At 47.4% G+C, this 18,515-nt stretch overlaps 1 protein-coding gene across 2 annotated transcripts in view; it reads left to right on the top strand.

The window, feature by feature from the left end:
- tmx4 (thioredoxin-related transmembrane protein 4) overlaps positions 1–18,515 on the top strand; it is a 56,262-nt gene that overhangs the window by 10,181 nt on the left and 27,566 nt on the right. For both annotated transcript variants that reach the window (XM_072581464.1, XM_072581465.1), the window contains exon 2: positions 4,306–4,421. In XM_072581464.1, coding sequence (XP_072437565.1) covers positions 4,306–4,421 — 116 coding nt within the window. The remainder of the gene's footprint in view (positions 1–4,305; positions 4,422–18,515) is intronic.

Genomic DNA, 18,515 nt, shown 5'->3' with positions numbered 1-18,515 from the left:
TTTAGGGAACATCTCCGGGACACCCGCACCAATCACCCACACCGCCCCGTGGCCCAACATTTCAACTCCCCCTCCCACTCTGCTGAGGACATGGAGGTCCTGGGCCTCCTTCACCGCCGCTCCCTCACCACCAGACGCCTGGAGGAAGAACGCCTCATCTTCCGCCTTGGAACACTTCAACCCAAAGGCATAAATGTGGATTCACCAGTTTCCTCATTTCCCCTTCCCCCACCTCACCCTAGTTCTAAACTTCCAGCTCAGTAACTGTCCCCATGACTTGTCTGGACTTGTCCTCCCTGCCTATCTCCTTTTCCACCTATCCACTCCACCCTCTCCTCCCTGACCTATCACCTTCATCCCCTCCCCCACTCACCTATTGTACTCTATGCTACTTTCTCCCCACCCTCACCCTCCTCTAGCTTATCTGTCCACGCTTCAGGCTCTCTGCCTTTATTCCTGATGAAGGGCTTTTGCCCGAAACGTCGATTTCGAAGCTCCTTGGATGTTGCCTGAACTGCTGTGCTCTTCCAGCACCACTAATCCAGAAGGAGATAAGATTAGATTAGATTCCCTACAGTGTGGAAACAGGCCCTTCGGCCCAACCAGTCCACACCGACCCTCTGAAGAGTAACCCACCCAGACCCATTTCCCCCCTGATTAATGCACCTAACACTACCGGCAATTTAGTCCGGCCAATTCACCTGATTTGCACATCTTTGGGTAAGATAGCCTAAGTTTTCGTGGAATCCCTACAGTGTGGAAACAGACCATTTGGCCCAACAAGTCCACACCGACCCTCCAACTAGCATCCCACCCAGAGCCATTCCACTACCGTGTTATCCTATATTGTCCCTAACTAATGCACCAAGCCTACACATCCCTGAACATTATGGTCAATTTAGCTTTGGCCAATCTACTTAATCTGCACACTACTCCCTTTCTGACATGACCACCCTTGGCCTCCTCCATTGCCAAAACAAACCACAGCGCCTATTGGAGGAACAACCCCTTACCTTCCACCTGTGCAGCCTACAGCCGGAGGACTCAACATTGAGTTCTCCAATTTCAAATAACATACCCCTCCCCATCTCCTGACTCTCTTCCTAGCCCCTCACCCTCCCTTCCACTGCTCTCTGTCATCAACCAGATTCATTCCTCCCATTGACCAACCAGGTTGTACCCTCTACCTGTCTTCACCTATCCCCACTTCACCATCCTGCCCCCACCACCCCCTTTATCTGCAGCTCCCCCCACCCCCAATCCTGATCCAGGGTTACACCCAAAATGTCGATTTCTCCACCTGGTGATATTGCCTGGCTTGCTGTGTTCTTCCAACATCCTGCCAGCCACCTTTGGACTGCAGCAGAAAACCAGGACGCCTGGAGGAAACCCACGCGCGCACGGGATGTTCAAACTGCACACAGCCATGACACCCGAGGCTGGAATCGAACCCGGGTCCCTGGTGCTGTGAGGCAGCAGTGCTAACCACTGCGCCACCGTGTCGTTAAATGTTTTTAAGCTCAGAGGTGGGGGTGGTAATGAAAGATGCAGAACCCAGCATTGAGACTTCACTTTTGTGATATCGCCAGTATCCCTCTGAGCTGAGAGCTCTCCCTAGTTGTTGATCCCCTTGACGATTAGCATATTATTCCCAGTGAGCTTCTTCCTGCAGTGCGGCTGAAAGATTTTATACTGTCTGCAGTCCATCCTTTACAGGTTACAAAGCAGAGTCATCAACGTTAGCAGCAATGAGCAATGGGTTTATTTTTAAACTGAGCCATTTCCATATTTTGACTCCTAAAACTTGACATCCACTTGTATGGCCGCAGCGGTGAATGAGAATGGTCCACCTCTTGTTTTCAGTCAGTACTGTATTGTTTTAGTTGTGAGCTGATTTATGAATTGAAGTGCTGTGATGTGCATCGTCAAAGGTGAGGTGCTGTTTAATGGGACAAGGCCTATATAGACTTCAGTAAGGTTTTCGATAAGCTTCCTCATGAGAGACTGGTTAGCAAGGTTAGATCACATGGAATACAGGGAGAGCTAGCCATTTGGATACAGAAGGTAGAAGACAGAGGGTGGTGGTGGAGGATTGTTTTTCAGACTGGAGGCCTGTACCCAGTGGAGTGCCACAAGGATCGGTTCTGGGTCTTCTACGTTTTGTCATTTACATAAATGATTTGGATGCGAACATAGGAGGTATAGCTAGTAAGTTTGCAGATTACACCAAAATTGGAGGTGTAGTGGACAGCGAAGATGGTTACCTCAGATTACAACGGGATCTTGATCAGCTGGGCCAATGGGCTGAGAAGTGGCAGATGGAGCTTAATTTGGATAAATGTGAAGTGCTGCACTTTGGAAGAGCAAATCTTAGTGGGACTTATACATTTAATGGTAAGGTCCTGGGGAGTGTTGCTGAACAAAGAGACCTTGGAGTGCAGGTTCATAGTTCCTTGAAAGTGGAGTCTCGGGTAGATAGGATAGTGAAGGAGGCGTTTGGTATGCTTTCCTTTATTGGTCAGAGTGTTGAGTACAGGAGTTGGGAGGTCATACTGCGGCTGCACATATTGGTTAGGCTACTGTTGGAATATTGCATGCAATTCTGTTCTCCTTCCTTTTGGAAAGATGTTGTGAAACTTGAAAGGGTCCAGTAAAGATTTACAAGGATGTTGCCAGGGTTGGAGGATTTGAGCTATAGAGACAGGCTAAACAGGCTGGGGCTGTTTGCCCTGGAGTGTTGGAGCGTGAGTGGTGACCTTATAGAGGTTTATAATATCATGAGGGGCACGGATAGGGTAAATAGACAAAGTCTCTTCCCTAGGGTAGGGGAGTCCAGAACTAGAGGGCATAGGTTTAGGGTGAGATGGGAAAGATATAAAAGAGACTGAAGGGGCAACTTCTTCATGCAGAGGGTGGTACGTGTATGCAATGCGCTGCCAGAGGAAGTGGTGGAGGCTGGTACAATTACAACATTTAAGAGGTATCTGAATGGGTATATGAATAGGAAGGGTTTAGAAGGGTATGGGCCAAATGCTGCCAAACGGGACTCGTTTAGTTTGGGAAAGTTGTTTAGTGTGGAGGAGTTAGACCGAATGTTCTGTTTCCGTGCTCTGTGAGCCTTGCTTCTAAAAACAAAGGGCGGCATGGTGGCTCAGTGGTTAGCACTGCTGCCTCACAATACCAGGGACCCGGGTTCAATTCCAGCCTCGGGCGACTGTCTGTGGAGTTTGCACATTCTCCCAGTGTCTGCGTGGGTTTCCTCTGGGTACTATGGTTTCTTCCCACAGTCCAAAGATGCGCAGGTTAGGTGGATTGGCCATGCTAAATTGTCCCATAGTGTTCAGGGATTTGTAGATTAGGTGCATTAGTTAGGAGTAAATGTAGAGTAATAGGGTCGGGGAATGGGTCTGGGTGGGATACTCTCCTGAGGGTCAGTGTGGACTTGTTGGGCCTGTATCCACACTGCAGGGATTCTATCTTCCATCTTGTTAAAGTGTTCACTAATCCCCTTTTTAAATAAAGCACTGGTCTGACCTCCATGTGAGTCCAAACCTGCACACCATAGTTGACTATTAACTGTTTCTCGAGGGCAGTTAGGGACGGTCAACAAATGCTGGCTGAGATGGTGACACCAAGATCCCACAAATGGATGAACCAAGCGGCTGGTTCAGGCAAATGTCCTCGGTGAGCGGGGCTGGGATTTGGATCAGCTACTGAGACTCTCTCTTTGAGTTTGGATTTGAGACAGTGTCTTTGTAGTGAGACCTAAAAGGAATGATTGTGCCATGAGGGGACGTGGCGGTTGTAATGTTCCTGGATCAGCAATGCAGGAGCCCAGCTTCATGATGGGAAGGCCTAAGGTCAAACCTCACTGTGTGGTAACTGAATTCAACTCGCATTAACTTCTTGAATAAAATAAGCTCACCAAATCAAAGAGCCCCTACAGTGTGGAAACAGGCCCTTCGGCCCAACAAGTCAACACTAACCCTTTGAAGAGAAACCCACTGAGACCCATTCCTCTACTGTATTGTCCTATATTTACCCCTGACTCGAGCACCTAATCTAGACATCCCTGGACACTATGGGCAATTTACCAGGGCCATTTCACCTAATCTGCACATCTTTTGAATTCAATGCTTCTTCGTTTGTTATAAAAATCAGAGGGGCTGAATGGCCTACCCCTGTTGCCAGCTCTTTGGTTTTACAAAACAAAAGGCAGGCATGAATCGATCGCTGGTTTGAGTAAAACTCCACGTTTGAACATTATGCTTTGATTTGTTTTCATTTTGTCATTTCCTCCCACAGTCACGCCCCATGGTGCCCAGCGTGTAAGCAAATCCAGGCAGACTGGGAGGATCTCGGGAAGTCTGGCAGGGAGCTCGGCATCCATGTTGGAAAGATAGATGTCACTCGGGAGCCAGGTATGTGGAGGGTTAGCCTCTTTATCAAACCCGTGTGGCTTACTCTCTCTGGGCGTGGTTTGTGAATCCTTGCATTGTAGAGGGGTCGTAGGTCGAGCACGTGGGCTGGCAGCCTCTGAGACAGACAGCAGTGGTGGCTTTGGGGAGGACCCTCTAGTGCTTCAGCCGTGGGTCCAAACACCAGTCAAGAGATGGAGACCATGCTAACAGGCAGTTTGACGGGATTGTGAGGCCGTTCAGCCCATTGTGTCTGCACCAGCTCTTCCAACGAGTGCCATTACCCACTCGCGTGCACCATTTCTATCTGAATAACCATCCAATGCCCCCTAGGATTCCTCACTCGAAACCTACCCCCACCACGTTTCCAGGCGATGCATTCCACATCTCCAACAACTCGCTGGGTTAGACCGTTTCTCTCGCATCACCATCGCTGCTTTTACGCATCATATCAAGTCCATGCCTCTAGTTCTTCATTCCTCTTTACAAGTGGGGAACCTCCCTCTCTCTCTCTCTCTCTCTTCCTTCTCCTCCTCCTCCACTCACTCACTCACTCACTCACTCCTCCTCTCACTCACTCACTCACCCTCCACCACCACCACCACCACCACCATAATATGGCGGACACAACTGTGCACGATTCTCCAGCTGAGGTCGGGCGGACCTGGTACAGTGCAGGAGGATATTCAGCCCATCGTCCCTTTATGGGTTCTATGACCTACTCTATTGCGAACGTTCCTACTTAGTAATAGTTAATGTGCCTATGGATTCATGTTACCTGACCATAGTTAGTTATGTAATGAACCACACCTTGTTGAGGAATAAAACAGTTTCCACGAAGGCTAATCCATGGTCCATCTTCCAACACTGACTACCGAACAACTCTTGGCCTATCTCTACTCTCCCCTGAGTGGGGCAGCATGGTGGCTCAGTGGTTCACTGCGCGAGGGACACTGGTTCGATCCCAGTCTGTCTGGAGTTTCTCCCTGTGCCTTAGTGAGGTTCCTTCAGGTGCTCCTGTTTCCTCCTACAGTCCACAGATGTGCAGGTTGGATTGGCTGTAGGAAATTGTCTGCAGTGTCTGGTTAGATAGATTGGCCATGCTGAATTGCTCAGAGTGTGCAGGGATGGGCAGGCTAGCTGCATGAGCCATGGGAAATACAGGGATAAGGTAGAGGGGTAGGTCTGTGCGGGATGCACTTTAGATGGTTGGTGCAGACTTGATGGGCCGGGTGGCCTTTTTTCCACACAGTAGGGATTCTGTGATTCAATGATAAGGAGTGAGTTGTCTAGATGGATAGCAAGGTTTATTCTCTAGGTTAGGGCACCCCCTCACTGTTCTAAGAGGGGCCCCAGCTCTGAGGTTCTTGATCCACCAACATGTGCTCTTTATCTGTCGATGGATGTTGTATAGTAGGAGGAGTTCTGTGGCCTGAAAGCTGAGGCTGATAATTGGCTGGGTGCCTTGCGCTTGGACCACTCCGACCCTCTGTCCACTCACAACCAACTCCTGCAGCGACATAGCACCAATTGTCAAGCAGGACCTGTGGTGGGGGTGGGGGTGGGGGTGGGGGGGTGTGTGCAGGGGGCAGAAGGGAGCAGTGTTCGGGAACTGTGGACGCTGGGGATCTGAAATAGAAACAGAAATTGCTGGAGAAACTCAGCAGGTCCGACAGCACCTGGGGAGAGAGAAACAAGAGGTAACAATTTGTGTCCGGTGACCCTTCAGGGCTGCTTTCTCTCTCCACAGATGCCGCCAGAGCTGCTGAGTTTCTCTAGCAGTTTCTGATTTTTGTTAGCGAAATGTTTGTGTCCTGAAGTTTTTGTTTCCAAATGGGGCGAAGAGTGGATGGGACTGAGCTGCAAACGTTTCTGTGGCTGTACTGATTGATTTTAACATGCTCATGCCTCTTGGAGGTGATTGGGAGGGTGGCGTGGATTTTGTAGAGATGTTGGTCTCCTTGTCTAATGATGTTGCCCTCTTTTGGGGTATTTTTGTGGCCAATAGAACATTACAGCGCAGTACAGGCCTTTCGGCCCTTGATGTTGCGCCGACCTGTGAAACCAATCTGAAGCCCATCTCACCTACACTATTCTGTTTTCATCCATGTGCTCATCCAATGATCATTTAAGTGCCCTTAAAGTTGGTGAGTCTACTACTGTTGCAGGCAGAGTAAAGGAACTACCTCTGACATCTGTCCTATGCCTATCACCCCTCAATTTAAAGCTATGTCCCCTTGTGTTAGCCATCACCATCCGAGGAAAAAGGCTCTCACTGTCCACCCAGTCTAACCCTCTGATTATCTTGTATGTCTCAATTAAGTCACCTCTTAACTTCCTTCTCTCTAATGAAAACAGCCTCAAGTCCCTCAGCCTTTCCTCATAGGCCTTGCCCTCCATAGCAGGCGACGTTGTGGACTTTCTCCATGGATCCGGGTCAGAAACCGACCCACTGAGAGCTACTGACCAACCAGAGCCAGGCAACTCTCTGCTCAACACCCCCACCCCAGCAGTAGCTGCTGTGGGAATGACACCCACTGGATTCCCTTAAGATACAGGAGCAGAATTAGGTCGTTCGGCCCATGGAGTCAGATCCACCACTTGTTCATGGCTGGTATATTTCTCAACTCCATTCTCCTGCCTCCTCACCTTAAACTTTGATCTGTTAAGGCCCTGCATGTAAGTAATATAGGGAGGGTTCTGGGATGGGGAGGAGGTTTGTATGGGAAGGAGGGAGGGGCAACTGGATTGTGGGTGGTAATTGAAAGGGGATGATCTCTTCCTGATGCCACCTTCCTCAAGGGGTCGTTAGTCTGTGGAATTCACTACCCCTGAGTGCTGTGGATAAATTTAAGGAAGAGAGAGCCAGATTTTTAATTAGCAAAGGTAATGTCACCATTGTCTTAACAGCCCATAGTCCTGCACTCTCATTGGACAGCGACATCTTGGGGTGGTTTAAACTGAGGATACCCACACCTCCGTGACGGGAGAGCTTGAGAAGGAAAGTCCTTCATGGTCACTTCAGCTGGTGGTAGGAATTGAACCCACGCTGTGGGCATCACTCTGTACAACAAATCAGCCGTGCAGCCAATTGAGCTAACCAGCTCCTTATTTAATTAGTAACGGGTTCTGGGGAATGGGCAGGAAAGTGGATTTGAGGCTGAGGTGAGATTGCTGTGATCAGACTGTGTGGGGTAGCTGGGTGAAGAGGCCTACTTCTCCTCCTAACTCCCATGTCAATCACTGTTCCTTGGTACTGCGTGCAGAGGAAGACAATGTTCAAAGCTGAAAAGTACATTGCTTAACACTACAGTTTAGTATTTGATTTTTATTCAAAGGTGTACCCAGGTTTGGGAAGTGCTCACGTCTAAGCTACGGAGGACACTCCATAAAGCAGCTAATATCGTCTGCGCTGTAGTGTGGTACGTTTGGAGGTGGGAGGGCACTTAATCAGGTGGAAGGGTGCTCTGAGAATGAACCCATCACCATCCTGCTTCTGTCAAAATGGAGGGCATCCTGTCGGTTGCCAATGAAGGCTCCAAAATGGACAATTAATGCCACCATGGTCAATATTAACCCAACAACAGCTGGACCGGTCTTCACCAAAGGATGGCCACAAGCAACCAGACCCCTGTGGACTGGCCGGGAGCAGAAGTGGGGAGAGTGGATTCCTTCTTCCAAAAGACACTTGTGCCCGATTGAGGAAGCTGGCATAGGGCAGTAGCTATCCCTTGCGATGCACTGCACCACACCTCCCAGATCCTCCCTCCCTTCCCATCTGATTCCCTTTACTGATTAAGCTTCTGCCTATCTCCTCCTCCAGTTTATACACCACACTCTTTCACAGATTCATAACCCTTTTGTGAGAGAAGTAATTCCTCCTCATCTGTGCTTTAAATCTGCCACCCCCTTATCTGAAAACTAGGACCTGTCATTCTAGGTTGCCTCACCAGGGGAAACATCCTCTCTCCATCTACAGAGGAAACTCCAATATCCAAAGGACACTGGCGGGGAGAATTTTGATAGGTTAATTGAATGCCGGATAACATAGTTTAGCCGAGCATCGGGAACTTGCAATCTTGCCGGATAATCCGATATTCAGATAATCAAATGCTGAATAATCAAGGTTCCTCTGTTAATCCCCTTCAGCATCTCATGTAGCTCAGTTAGATCTCCTCTCATTCTTCTAAACATGACTGAGAATAGCTCCGACCTGCTCAATCTCTCCTCATTTGACAAGCCTTTCACCTCTGGAATTAATCTAGTTGAGTCTTCTCTGAGCTGCCTCGGATGCAATTAAACCCTTCCTCAGTTAAGGAGACCAGAACTGGCAGCAAGGTTTGCTCATGCTGCAAGGGAGGGTTTATGCAAGATTGGCAGCGGGTAGGGATCCTCAACAGCAAGGAGGCAAGTGTGAGGCTGGAAGGAGATACAGTAATCAGAAATACTAAGTTGAAGAGATGGGTCAGGCTGGAACACGGCAGGGAGCCTGTTGGATTAAATCCCATCGACCTCAATACGAGTGCTGACAGGTAAGGGCGATGAACTCGGAGCGTGGATAGGTACGTGGGACTGGGATCTTACAGCCATGACAGAAACATAGCTAAGGGAGGGACAGGACTGGCAGCTTCATGTGCCAGGGTACGGGTGCTTTAGGCAGGACAGAGGTGAAGGAAGGAGGGGAGGGGGAGTTGCATCTCTGATTAACGCGAGTATCACAGCAGTAATCAGAGATGAATTAACGGAAGGATCATCCAGTGAGGCTTTGTAGGTGGAGCTAAGAAATAAGAAGGGGACGGTGACATTGAGATTGGCCCCCAAATAGTGATTGGGAATTAGAGGAACAAATATGCAGGGAGACTGGGGAGACTTGCAGAAGCAATTGGGTTGCCATAGCAGGGGATTTTAATTTTCCTAAAATAGACTGGGACTGCCATAGCGTTAAGGGCTCAGACAGAGTGGAATTTGTTAAGCGCGTTCAGGAAAGTTTCCTCAAGCATATAGAGGGTCCTACTCGGGAAAGGACAAAACTTGACCTACTCTTGGGAAATAGGGCAAGACAGGTGAGAGAGGTGACAGGGAGCACTTTGGGACCAGTGACCATAGTTCTATTAATTTTAAAATAGTTATGGAGAGGGACAAAACTGGTCCACAGCTTCAAGTTCTAAATTGGGGCAAGGCTGGAATTAGACAGGAGCTTGCAGGAATTGATCGGAGTAGTTGGTTTGCAGGCAAAGGGACCTCTGGCAAGTGGGAGGCCTTTAGAAGTGAGATATATATTCCTGTGAGGGTGAAGGGCAAGGTTGACGGGAATACGGAACCCTGGATGACAAGAGATATTGAGGCTTTGACCAGAAAAAAGGAGGAGGTTTGGCTCAGGTACAGGCAGCTGGGATCAAGGGAATCCCTGGAGGTATACAGGGAATATAGGAGTTTACCGAAGGAAATCAGGAGGGCGAAAATGCCTTGGTTGAGAAGATTAGGGTGAATCCAAGGAGGTTTTTAAAGTATATTTAAAGAAAAATATACTAGAGAGAGAATAGGGCCCCTCAAGGATCAAAGTGTGTGTGTGTGTGTGTGTGTGTGTGTGTGTGTGTGTGTGTGTGTGTGTGTGTGTGTGTAACCGCAGAGGAGGGGGATGTTCTCGATGAATATTTCTCTGTTTATCTTGGAGAAAAACATGAAGATTTGAGAACTAGGGGAGGTTAGTGGTGTGACCTTGGGGACAGTCCATATCACAGTCAATGTATTAGAAAGTATGAAGGTGGATAAACCTCCTGGTCCTGCTCCAGATATATCCAAGATCACTGCAAGAGGTCAGAGAAGAAATTGTGGGAGCCCTGGCTGATATTTTTGCATCATCTTTAACTACGGGTGAGATTCTGGAAGACTGGAGGGTAGTGAAGATTGTGCCATTATTCAGGAAGGGCTACGAAGGAAAGCCTGGGAACTGTGGGTCAGTAAGCCTAACATCTGTGCTGGTTAGCACTGCTGCCTCACAGCACCAGGGTCTCAGATTCAATTCTAGCCTCGGGTGTGGAGTTTGCGTATTCTCCCCGTGGCTGCATGTGTTTCCTCCGGGTTCCTCCCACAATCCAAAGATGTGCAGGGTAGGTGAATTGGCCATGCTAAATCGTCCATAGTGTTAGGTGCATTAGTCAGAGGGGAATGAGTTTGTGTGGGTTACTCTTCGGAGGGTCGGTGTGGACTTGTTGGGCTGAAGGGCCTATTTCCACATTGTGGGGAATATAATCTAATTATAGAGATGTACAGCATGGAAACAGACCCTTCGGTCCAACCTGTCCATGCCGACCAGATATCCCAGCCCAATCTAGTCCCACCTGCCAGCACCCGGCCCATATCCCTCTAAACCCTTCCTATTCATATACCCATCCAGATGCCTTTTAAATGCTGTCATTGTACCAGCCTCCACCACTTCCTCTGGCAGCTCATTCCATACACGTACCACCCTCTGTATGAAAATGTTGCCCCTTCAGTCCCTTTTATATCTTTCCCCTCTCACCCTAAACCTATGCCCTCTAGTTCTGGACTCGCCCACCCCAGGGAAAAGACTTTGTCTATTTATCCTATCCATGCCCCTCATAATTTTATAAACCTCTATCAGGTCACCCGTCAGCCTCTGACACTCCAGGGAAATCATCCCCAGATTTGGTCTGAGTTATAAGGAGAGGTTGGACAAGCTAGGACGATTTTCTTTTAGACCGTAGGAGACTGAGGGGGCATCTTATAGGAGTGTATAAAATTGAGAGGCCTGGATAGGGTGAATATGCTCTGTCTTTTTTCCAGGGTTGGGGTATTGAGGACTAGAGGGCTTCAGTTTAAGGTTAGAGGGGAAAGAATAAAAGGAAACCTGAGGGGCAACATTTTTTACACAGAGGGTGGTACACTATGGAATGAGCTGCCAGTGGAAGTATTTGAGGCTGGTACATTTAACAACATTTAAAAGGCATTTTGACAAATATGTGGATAGGAACGGATTAGAAGGATATGGGCCAAGTGTAGGGAACTGGGTTTAGTGTGGACAGACATTTTGGTCAGCATGGACTAGTTTGGGCCAAAGGGCCTGTCTCCATGCTGTAGGATTCTGTCTCTATTGTAGGTACCATCTCCTCATTGCCTTGACAGTTGCAGGCACACTTCCTACTTTTATATTCCATTCCTTTAGCAATATAATTCCTCCTTTTCACCTGCTGTAACTTTGAGGGACACCCTGATCCCTCAACACCGAAGTATTTTCACATTTCTCTCCATTTTGCATGATAAATTGTCTTATTTGTCTGACCAAAATGGCAAATCAACCACTTATCTTTTGAAACCTTTCATTGTTTGCAATGTGTGTACTTGCAGTTTGATTCCATCCCTTTCAAACACAGTGCATGTGACTGTCCGATCCAATTCTGGTCACCTGTTATAGGAAGGAAGTTATTAAACTGGAGAGGGTTCAGAAGAGATTTACCAGGTATGGAATGTTTGAGTTATAAAGAAAGGCAGGAACTCTTTTCACTGGAGTGTAGGAGGTTGAGGGGTGATCTTGCAGAGGTTTATAAATTAATGAGGGATATGGATAGAGTTTATGGTAGTTGTCTTTTCCCTCGGATGGGAGAGTTCAAGACTGGAGGGGGGCGACAGGAGAGACATTTTTAAAGTCGGAGAAGAGCGATTTTAAAAAGGACATGGGGGCACATCTTTTCGTGTGTGGAATGAACTACCAGAGGAAGTGGTGGACATGGGTACAGTTACAGCATTTAAAAGACATTTGGATGGATACATGTATAGGAAAAGTTTAGAGAGATATAGGCCCGGAACAGGCAGGTGGGACTAGTTTAGTTTGGGATTAGGGTCTGCATGGACCGAAGGGTCTGTTTCTGTGCTGTATGACTCTGAGACCTCCAGAATGACAGTCCTGCTGACAAGAACCAACTTGATATAATCGCAACTTGAATCGGAAAGTATCCGTGCTTGCTAATGATTGCAAAACCTTGTACGTTGCAGAAGGAATAACTTTGCTGTAATCTGTACCATACAGCGTCTCTTAGAATCTGGATGAGCAAATTAGTCTAATCAGTCTTGAGAATCTTCTGTAGAAAAAGAGGAAACCTTAATATGTGCACTTCAGTTGATGGAACATGTTTATGTCAATTGGGTTAATTTAAGAAATGAATTTGCAGAAAACTATCCTGCTTGAAGTGTCACTCCAGGCACTTGAGTATAAAAACCGAGGTGGTACATTGCAAGTCAGGGAGCACTGCTGTATCGAAGGGGCAGTCTTTCAGGTTAGAGAACAGAGGGCCTGTATGCTCTCCAGTTGATGTAAAGAATCCCTCAGCACTGTTTCGAACAAGAGTTAAGGTTGGGAGAGGGGGATTTATCCCCAGAATCTCAACCAATGATTATTTCACCATCACCAAAACAGGCTGGCTGGTTATTGAAAAGGTAACATTGCTATAGTCCCAGAGGAACACAAGTCATGCAGCACGGAGCCAGACCCTTCGGTCCAACCAGTCCACGCCAAACACAATCCCAAATTATACTAGTCCCACTTGCCTGCATCTGGCCCATGTCCATCCAAACCTTTCGTATTCATGTACCTATCCAAATATCTTTTAAACATTGTAATTGTACCCACATCCATCCTTTCCTCGGTCTGGGTGTAAGTTTGCTCACTGAGCTGGAAGGTTTGTTTTCAGACGCTTCGTCACCATATCAGAAAACATCATCAGTGAGCTTCCGGTGAAGCGCTGGTGTCACGTCCCGCTTTCTATTTATGTGTTCAACTTTCTCTGGGTTAGTGATGTCATTTCCTGTGTTGGTGATGCCACTTCCTGTTGTTTTTCTGGGATCCAAATCGATGTGTTTATTGATCGAGATCCGGTTGGAATGCCATCCTTCTAGGAATTCTTGTGCGTGTCTTTGTTTGGTTTGTCCTACGATGGATGTGTTGTCCCAGTCGAAGTGGTGTCCTTCCTCATTCCAACTGGAACGCTATCAACAAACATATCGATTTGGACCCCATCTACCACCCGCTGAGTAAAAGAACAGGAAATGACATCACAAACCCAAGGAAACCTAAACACATAAATAGAAAGCAGGGCATAACACCAGCACTTGACCGGAGGCTCACTGTTGACATTATCTAATATGGTGACGAAATGTCTGAAAATGAACCTTCCAGCTCAGCAAGCAAACCTACAACCAGAACCTCAATCTGAGCTACAAAAGTTGCTGACTTCCTCAGGAAGCTTATTCCATACATGAGCCACCATTTGTGTTTTAAAAAAAATTTACCCCTTGTGTCTTTTTAAAATCTCTCTTCTTTCACCTTTAAAAATGTTCCCCCTAGTCTTGAAATCCCCCATCCTGGGGAAAAGACAATTACCATTAACTATATCTGTACCCCTCATTATTTTATAAACTTCAGTAAGGTCACCTCCCATGCTCAAGTGAAAAATGTCCCCAACTGGTGGAGAGTTTAACCTGAGGGTCGCCATGTCTTAGGCGAGGGGGAAGAGGTGGAGAAGGAGAGTGCTCCATGGTTAACTCATCGTTTTGTATTTCAAAAATATACTTTATTCATAAATATACTTACACATACACTGTTACTGAAACAGTTCAGTTCTGTAGAGTAGTGTATGAAGGAAGCAAACCCAAGGCATTTCTTACTTCAACAAAATTATATTTACATATATTTGAGGCATCAGGAGGGTCTGATAACTGAACAGGCCCCTATTTCACTTCAGCAGGAAGACCTCAGACAGTGGTCTTTCCCCACTGCGTATTGGTGGCTGCTGTCCCAAGCTTCAGTGTGTCTTGCAGCACGTAGTCCTGGTCCTTGGAATGTGCCGGTCTGCAACACTCGGTCAGGGTCTGGTGTGAGAATCGAACCCACTCTGCGTCGCAAACCAGCCGTCCAACCAACTGAGCTGGTCATTGTCACATGGTTAGCACAGGGTGGCATGGGCAAGTAGGACCGAAGGGCCTGTTCCCGTGCTGTCGAACCCTGTGACTCTTACCTCATGGTCGCTCATTAGGGCTTGTTGTGTGCACTTCTTGCATTACAACTGTGGTCACACCTCCACAGATGCTTGAATTTTAAATTGCTCTGAAGCAGGCGGTCATAATAGACGCTATGAAAATGCAGTTTTTGAAATCTGGAACTCCTGTTTAGTCAAATATATTAATCAGACTGCATTTGTAAACACTTGTTAAAAAAAAAATTGTTTGCTAGTGAAATAATGAAGTAAGCGGACTGTAACGATCCAGAGAAATCTTTCAAAGTGTATTGAGGTCACTTAGACTATTGGGATATGTCCTATGATCTATCTCAAATAAATTGGTACAAAATATAAACTGAGGATCAAATTGCTCTTGATTGTGATATTGGCTTAATTAGGCAAGGCTGTGTTGGAAATACTGGGGAAGGTGATGTTTCTGTGTTCAGATCGGGCTCAACAATTAGAAGGTCTTTGTGCAAGGGAACTGTTCTGCAAAGAACATGGATTTATGTTGTGTTGCATTGTGCCCTCCAGCAGCTTCACAGCTGAGAACTTCCTTCATGAGCTATACTCCCTGTTGTTAAAATACAGTGGCGGTTTGTGGGAAGCGCATTATGGTGCTGTGGTGGTAATGACATTGGGCAAACAATTGGACCTGGAGGGGAAGACCAATAGAACATCCAACCAATATACTGGAGCTCCATTCTGCAGTACACCAAGGGAGTTGTGGAAATAATGTGGGCAGACGGTATTGAAGTGTTTGATCAGCCATGGTTCTGTTGGACAAAGAAACATAGAGATAGGAGCAGGCCATTCCTGCTGCATGGTCATCCAGGTGTTCCCTGTTTTCTCCCCATAACCTTTACCCCTAAAGACTATATTTAATAGTCTGCCGAATCCCCCATTCAGCCCATTGGCCAATACGCTGAAGAGTGTCTCACCCAGACCCACCCCATCTCTGTAAGCCTACACTTCCCATGGCTTATCTTCGTAGCCTGGACACTGTGGGCAATTTAGCATGGCCAATCCACCCTAACCTGCACATCTCTGGACTGTGGGAGGAAACTGGAGCTCCCGGAGGAAATCCACACAGACGCTGGGGCGAACGTGAAAGCTCCACACAGTCCGAGGCTGGAATCGAACCCGTGTCCCTGGCACTGTGAGGCAGCAGTGCTAACCACTGAGCCAGTGTGCTGCCCATAATATAGGTGATATTTATCTCCTTAAGTGGTGGAGCAGGTTCGACCCTGTTCCTTTGTTTGAACAAGTTGACAAGAGTGAGGTTTAGTCTCCTGGTGTATCTCACAAATTATTTGTTTCTTTCTCCTTCTGGAGAAAGGAGAAACTGAAACTTAGGTGAAAACGAACAGACTCTGGAACTAAAAGCTTGACCTTCTTCATGGTGACCATGACAACGGTCAGATATGGTTGTTGTAGAAAGCCCAGGCCCTTTTCACTTTATGACCTTTATAGGGAAGGGAATCATGCCATCTTTACCTGGTCTGGCCTACGCGTGACTCCAGAACCATGGGGTTGGCTCTTGAGTTGCCCCCTGGAAGTTACCCTCACAGGGCACTCTGCAATTAGGGCTGGACAATGAATGCTGACCTTGCCCATGACAGTCTTAACCCATAGGGAGAAATGAGATGTTAATAACGTTTCTCCCAGTGTTAGGATCCATCACATCCAGTAGCTGGTGGGAGTCATCTGTTTTCAGGAAGCCTGGCTCTGGGGGCGTGACACAAACTGGACGTTTGTCAGACACCTATCGGGACACATCCTGCACTGATTGGATCTTGAGACTCCCTCTCGATCAGCGTTCTGAGTGCTCCTGAACCACGTGGACTGGAGCAGCTCACCAGGGACAGGGGGAATGACAGCTGGGCCAGCCAGTGATGCCCACATCCTGGGAACGTGGCTTCTCATTCCAGGAAGTGAGCTCATCTGCTTTGTTTCATGTTAATGTTTTGACCTCCGAGCTCCTTAATGAGAGGCTAGGCAATCCTCATTGTGGGGGATGGAGTATCCAGTGGTTTCCTGCTCTGCGAGAAGTTGGGAAAGCCATCTATTGGTTTGATGTGAAGATCCTAAACCGACTAATCAGCCCTTTTGAAGAGAGAGAGAGAGAGCGTGTGGCAGAAACAATAGCATCTTTTAAACTTGGGTTTGAATCGAACTCTACATTTTCGAGAAGCCTTCTTTTAATGCTTGTGGATACAGACGCTGTTCAGAAAATGAAATGTTGATTTGTAGGAGGAAGCATGAAACGGAAAGGGTAAATAGCCAAGGTCTTTTCCCCAGACTAGGGGAGTCCAGAACTAGATGGTATCAGTTTAGGGTGAGAGGGGAAAGGTTTAAAAGGGACCTAATGGGTGACGTTTTTCACACAGCGGGTGGTACGTGTATGGAATGAGCTGCCAGAGGAAGTGGTGAAGGCTGGTACAATTAGAACATTTAAAAGTGAAAGATCGCAGAACACCAGGTTATAATCCAACAGGTTTACTTGGAAGCATAGCTCTTGGAGCCACTGCTCCTTCATCAGATGGTTGTGGAGCACACAATTGTAAGACACAGAATTTATAGCAAAAGGGTGTGCAATTCTGTGTCTCACAATTGTGTGCTCCACAACCACCTGATGAAGGAGCAGTGCTCCGAAAGCTAGTGCTTCCAATTAAACCTGTTGGACTATATCCTGGAGTTGCGTGATTTTTCACGTTGTCCACCCCAGTCCAACACCAGCATCTCCACATTATAACACTTAAAAGGATGGGTGTATGAATAGGAAGGGTTTAGAGTGATATGGGCCAAGTGCTAGCAAGTGGAACTAGATTAGGTTGGGATATCTGGGTCTGCATGGATGAGTTGGAGCGAAGGGTCTGTTTCTGTGCTGTTTGATTCCATGCTGTTAACAACAGTGCTTTGACTAGAGACACTGGCTGTAGAGTAGGCTATTGGTCTGTTCAGTTGTTGATGCCAACATGCTTACTCCCCCCCCCCCAGCCAAAAAGACACTCAAAACATGTGATGTCTGATTCTTTGAAGAAAGTGGCTCAGTTTGGGATTAGCGGCCACCAGTCGCTTCAGAGCAGTCACTTCAAGGGTTCAGTCAGAGTTGCAGCTACTGCGGTGGTGTATGCGAGTGTGCCCAGGGATACACACAAAAACAGAAGTTGCTGGAAAAGCTCAGCAGGTCCGGCAGGGTCTGTGGAGAGAGGAAGCAGAGTTTCAGATTTCCAGCGTTCCCCATTTCTTTTGGTTTTTTATTTAGTGGCTGGAGTCCCTGCTGAGTCTGTGTACAGTTGCGCCACCTAGTGTTGTGGACATCATCGGTTGAATGATCTGAATGTTTTCTGACTCTGGAGCGGGTAGATTTCATGGGAATTAGACCTGTGACATGACCATCCTTGAGGTTCGACTCTAACTGCAGCACTGCCACGTGTAATTGTATTCCTGTATCTTCAGTTACAACGCCATTGTGTTTATTTTTGTAAATGTATCTTGACTTAAGAGTTACAGAGACTTAGAGCGCAGAAACCGATCCTTCGGTTCAACTTGTCCATGCCAACCAGATATCCTAAATTAATCTAGTCCCATTTGCCAGCACTTGGTCCATATCCCTCTAAGCCCTTCCTATTCATCAAAGATGCCTTTTAAATGTTGCAATTAAACCAGCCTTTACCACTTCCTCTGGCAGCTCATTCCATACACGTACCACACTCTGTGGAAAAAGTTGCCCCTTAGGTCTCTTTTATTCCCCTCTCACCCTAAACCTACGCCCTCTAGTCTGGACTCCCCCACCCCAGGGAAAAGACCTTGTCTGTTTATTCTATCCATGCCCCTCATGGTTTTATAAACCTCTGTAAGGGACCTTTGCATTGGAGACGCAGCATGCAGGTGCTGTGGACAAGAACTGGCACTGAATTGACCAACCCCTTGCCATCGCGCTTGCCGTGTTTGTGTTCAGGCACCAGTCACATCACTTGAACCTATAAGCGCCCACCTCATGACTCCACAGGACGGAAAGTGCAGCCATAAAGGAATCCCGGTATTGTCTTCTCTGACCTCGATCGTTGGTAGGGGGTGA

This window comes from Chiloscyllium punctatum, chromosome 11, assembly GCF_047496795.1.
Source record: "Chiloscyllium punctatum isolate Juve2018m chromosome 11, sChiPun1.3, whole genome shotgun sequence".
Lineage (NCBI taxonomy): Eukaryota > Metazoa > Chordata > Chondrichthyes > Orectolobiformes > Hemiscylliidae > Chiloscyllium > Chiloscyllium punctatum.
Note: the sequence above shows the minus strand (reverse complement) of the source record. Positions and strands in the feature narration are given on the sequence as shown.